At 30.0% G+C, this 5,029-nt stretch overlaps 1 protein-coding gene across 1 annotated transcript; it reads left to right on the forward strand.

Moving 5' to 3' along the window:
* The first annotated feature begins 645 nt into the window (after positions 1-645).
* On the forward strand, positions 646-1,011 carry LOC115720691 (putative receptor protein kinase ZmPK1). The gene is made up of 2 exons (XM_030649860.1): positions 646-772; positions 866-1,011. The coding sequence occupies exons 1-2, from the start codon at positions 646-648 to the stop codon at positions 1,009-1,011; spliced, it is 273 nt and encodes a 90-aa protein (XP_030505720.1).
* Positions 1,012-5,029: the final 4,018 nt, after the last annotated feature.

Here is a 5,029-nt window from a genome sequence, read left to right on the forward strand (position 1 = left end):
AATTCAAGGATCACATCCTTCGGTTTAAGGATGGTGAAGAGACGGGGACGTCGCAGGCTTGAGTGGGGGAGGGTGCTACGTCCCGAGTATTTTATTGGGACAAGCAGCTGGTGGCAAGGTGCTTGAGCTGCTTGGAAAGTAATTCCCGATATTATGCACCTGATTGTAGCACGCTGAGTATGGGCGTTCGAGAAGCATCGGGGTGCATGCAACATGGATTTGGTGCAAGTTAGCAAACTGCCTTGTTTTGTCATGTTGATGTCACCCCAAGTGGACAAAGGGTCAACCCAAATTGATGGGACACTTCCCATACGCCCAAGTGGGCTGAGCTACTTGGAGGAAAAAAATTTCCTTGGTTTTGCTTTATGCTTTATGCTTTAAAGATATTTGTTGGCTGCCCATTTAATTAAGGCATTACTCTTGTAAAGTTTTAGTTGCATTTCATTTGTAAAGGACCCCATTTTTAATACAGAGAGAGTTTCTTTGGTTAGCCAAGTGTTCTTCATTTGTTCTTGCTGTTCTTCATATTTTTCTGCTGCCTTTGTTGTTTCGATTGCTGTTGCACTCGGTTGGTTGGCTGAACCTCGCACGCGGACCTGTGGGGCGCCGCATACTCCTTCGACGGATCGTTTGGAGCGTGTCAATATGGCTCCTGAATGGGTTTATAATCTTCCGATCACATCCAAAGTAGATGTTTATAGCTATGGAATTGTTTTGCTTGAAATGGTGATTGGCAATGGCCCAACAAGAGGTTCTGATGGAGAAGATGTTGGTGAGGCTAGACCCAAAATGCTTGTTACGTGGTAAGAGATAAGATTAATTATGCAAGTGGTCAGCTAAGTAGAGTGTATTGATGAAATTGTAGACCCCTTGATGGAAGGCAATTATAACTTAAGAGAAGTGGAAATTTTGATCGAAGGGGCTCTTAGATGTGTTGAGGAAGATAAAGATGTGAGACCCACTATGAGCCAAGTTGTTGAGATGCGTCTAAGCAATGAAAAGGAAAAGTGATTATATATGGTATTTATATTAATTAACATCATTAAATAAGTAAGCATTAGGCTCACAAGTCTGGATTTTTCTTGCTTTGTTTTATCCTCTCTTATATGTTTGGATTTGTGATTCATGCTAAATTATGATTATTTATTAATAATTCTTAAGCATTGTCAGAAACTAGATAAAGGTTACATATATAATGTTTTGATCCAAAAGATATTCATGATCACGTGAACATTAATTATTAGCTTATGTCTGTAACTAACAGCACAATTAGTGGTTAAAATACTAAACATTGTAGGTAGAAGAAAAATTAATTCTAGTTAGAACCTGAGTAATTAATCAAGTGAAATAGAAGAATCTTGAAAAATATTTACCTGTGTAAAATAAATTAGAAAAATCATTACAAGAAAAAGATTCTACTAGCGCGATTTGTGCTCGTCGTCATATTGGCACGATATGACATGCCTATGAGTTGGTGCCAAAAAAGTGTACTTTGGCACGACAACTAACGACACACATAACATACCTATCGTTTAAGTGTCGTGCTTATTTTCAACTTATACTACTAATATTTATTTTAATTAAAAATACTAAAATTTATTTTTATTTAAAATATAAATATTTATTTAATTGAAAATTAGAAACAAATTTAAAAATGATTTAAACATTTAAATAAATATAAAGTAATTAATTTATATTAAAATATAGAATTGTCTTTACATTAAATTAAAAATTGATCAAATTTAAATATACTGCAATACTAAAATTACAAGTTAAAATGTTCTCTCTTAATTCTCCAAATATATATATAAAAAAAAAAAAAAAATACAAAGATGTATTATGTATATACAAATTTTCTATTCTTATCAAATTTTTTTCACGCCTCTCTTAGCAAATTTCTTCATGAAATTGTAATATACTTCTTCCATAAACCTGAAAAAACAAATAAAAATTTCAACTCATAGAACATCGAATGAAACTAAAGAATTCATTTAAAATACCATGTCACAACAAATTTGCTCTCAGTAAAATATGAGAAATTGTAATAAATGGCCTTAAATCACACACTAATGAAAGTTAATGTCCAGTTTTTAAAAAAATAAAGTAAATGGCCTTTTATAAATGTTAATACCTAAAATGCTCTTAGTTATATAGATGAAGCTCAACTCCATTTTTTTTATTTGTTCTACTGTCTGCGCACTGAAAAAAAATTAATATACCACCAGCATAGTGAAAAAAAAATTAAACAAAAAACTTAATTTAATATTCCACAAGTTTTTTTCTTATTCTTTCCTTTATAAAATACCAATGAACATAAAATCAATATACATCAATCAAATATAACTATAACTCATACTTAAACTAATATTTCATGTTTTTTTCCTCTTTCGTTCATTATATACCATAGCACATTAAAAGAATATACCACAATATTAAATTAATATAATTTCTTTCAATTTTTTTTCTTAGTATATTATACACATAAAAACAATATATCATAGTGCAAAATAACTATACCGAATAGTAAACTACTATTCAATTCTTTTAATTTTATTTTTATTTCTTTCCTTCATGATATATAATATAACATACAAATACTATACCTTAGAGTGGTATGAATATACCACAACAATTCTATAGTCAAATAAATATATATAAAAAAAAAACTTAAATAAACTTCTACAAGTTTTTTTTCTCTTTCTTTCATGATATACCATAGCAAATAAAAATAATATACCACTCTATTTATTTATTAATATATCATAGCACATAATAAAGATAAACCATACAAACAGGGCCGGCCAGAGGGTAGGGCAGCCGGGGCCTCGGCCCCCACAATTTTAGAGGCCCCGAAAAAATTAAAATTGATATATATACATATAAAAATAAAAATAAAAAAAACATATAATATATAAATGTTTAACTCAATAAGTTACAAGAAAAACTTATAGCATAATTGGTAATCGGAGGTTTCGTTGGTATTGAGGTTGTGGGTTCGATCCCTTCTTCAGTCATTTTTTAGACTTTAGTTATTTGTTAAATGCAAGCCTTACATAGTATTTCATAAATAAATAACGTATAATTTATAATTTTTAAAATATTTTAAAATACTATTAATAATAAATAAAATGTATATTTATTATTTATTTTTTTTTAAATATATATAATTTAAACACATTATTTTTTTTTCAAATTTGTTAAAATATATAACACTTTAATAAATATGCTCTTAATAATTAAATATTACTTGATTGAGTTAGCTTACGTTAAATAAAAAAATTAAAATTAATGTTGTCTCAAAATTTAATTAAAATTTATTTTAAATTTTTATATAAAAAAGGCCTCATTTCAAATTTCGCCCTAGGCCTTTCATCACCTTAAGACGGGCCTGCATACAAAATAAAAAAAAAAATACTAAAAACTTAAATTAATATTTAATAATTTTTTTTTTCTTTCTATCCTTCACGATATACCATATCATATGCAAACGATATACCTTAGACCAATATGAATATACCATAAACTTAAACTAATATACTATTAAATGATTTTTTTTCCACGATATACATTATACAATAGCATATAAAAATTATATTCTGTAATCATAAGTATAAATACTATAGTGAAAAATTAATATACCACCAGTATAGTGGAAGAAATATATATATATACCAAAAACTTAATTTAATATTCCACATATTTTTTTTCTTTTTCTTTCATTCATGATATACTAATGAACATAAAGACAATATTTCCTAGTGAAATATAACTATTTCCTAGTGAAATATAACTATACCTCAAACTTAAACTAATATTCCACATTTTTTAATTTCCGTCTTTCGTTCATATTATAATATACTACAATTTTAAACTAATATACTATCTTTCAGTTTTTTTTTAATATACTATTGCACATAAAAACGATGTACTATTGTACAAAATAACTATACCAAACACTTAATTATTCAAGGTTATAATTGTAATGTCATCATCAAACTTTTAACAGAATGGACATTTTGTTAATTTTTTATAAAAATAGACATTTATTAACTTAATTGTTAGATTTAGGGCCATTTTGCATCTTGGCCCGTAAAATATACACAAGCATGATTCATTGCTCTCTATATCTACACTACATTGCATTTATATATATACACTAAGTATTAGTAAAATAAAGGGTAATTTGCGGCATAACCTCCTTAAGTGGCCAGGCTTTTGCAACTAACTCCCAATTCTAAAATTTTAGTGGTAAAACCTCCTAAACACAAGTTCTCTACGCAGTTAGCCCTTTCCATCTATTTTTGGCTGTTAACTGCCATGGTGTAATGTCTACGTGTACACAGTGTACACGTGACACAATTTTATTGGTCCACGTAAATAAATATTTAAAATGATAAAAAAATAATTATTTTAAAAATAAAAAATAAAAAATTTCTTTTTATTTAAAAATTAAAAAAACAATTTAAAAAAAAATTAAAAAAAAACCCTAATTGCAGCATCCTCTCTCTCTCTCTCTCTCTCTCTCTCTCTCTCTCTCTCTCTCTCTCTCTCTCTCTCTCTCTCTCTCTCTCTCTCTCTCTCTCTCTCTCTCTCTCTCTCTCTACCTGCCGCCCCCTGCTTGAAGCCATGGTGGTCAATAAACAACAACAGCCTAATAGGAGACACAAACACTCAGAAACAAAAAGGCCAACAAAATCAGATCCTCACAAACATATCAAAACTCTCAATCACAGAGAGACAGCACACATGTCAAGAGCAATTGCCCTACCGAACTGTTTTGTATGAAGAGAATGCTCCGAGTGTAGATCGAGGTCCCAGCCTTGAAAGCAAGTTGTTGGTAAAGAATGCTCCGAGTTAGAGCAAGGGATGGCGTATGAAAGTTATCGAATGTAAGAGGTTGGTGCATGTCGATCAAGGGAGCCAAGATTGGATCGGCGGCTTGGAGATGACGAAGAGCGATTACCACCTCACCATTGCAGGAAAGCGATCTCACGACGACTCTAGGAACCATCGACTGTACGACATTTGA

Source organism: Cannabis sativa, chromosome X (assembly GCF_029168945.1).
Source record: "Cannabis sativa cultivar Pink pepper isolate KNU-18-1 chromosome X, ASM2916894v1, whole genome shotgun sequence".
NCBI lineage: Eukaryota > Viridiplantae > Streptophyta > Magnoliopsida > Rosales > Cannabaceae > Cannabis > Cannabis sativa.

Bases quoted from the DNA above. Each gene is read 5' to 3' on its own strand.
- LOC115720691 (XM_030649860.1), top strand. From the start codon at position 646: ATGGCTCCTGAATGGGTTTATAATCTTCCGATCACATCCAAAGTAGAT. The intron at 773-865 runs GTGAGGCTAGAC...ATGAAATTGTAG, and splicing joins TTCTGATGGAGAAGATGTTG to ACCCCTTGATGGAAGGCAAT.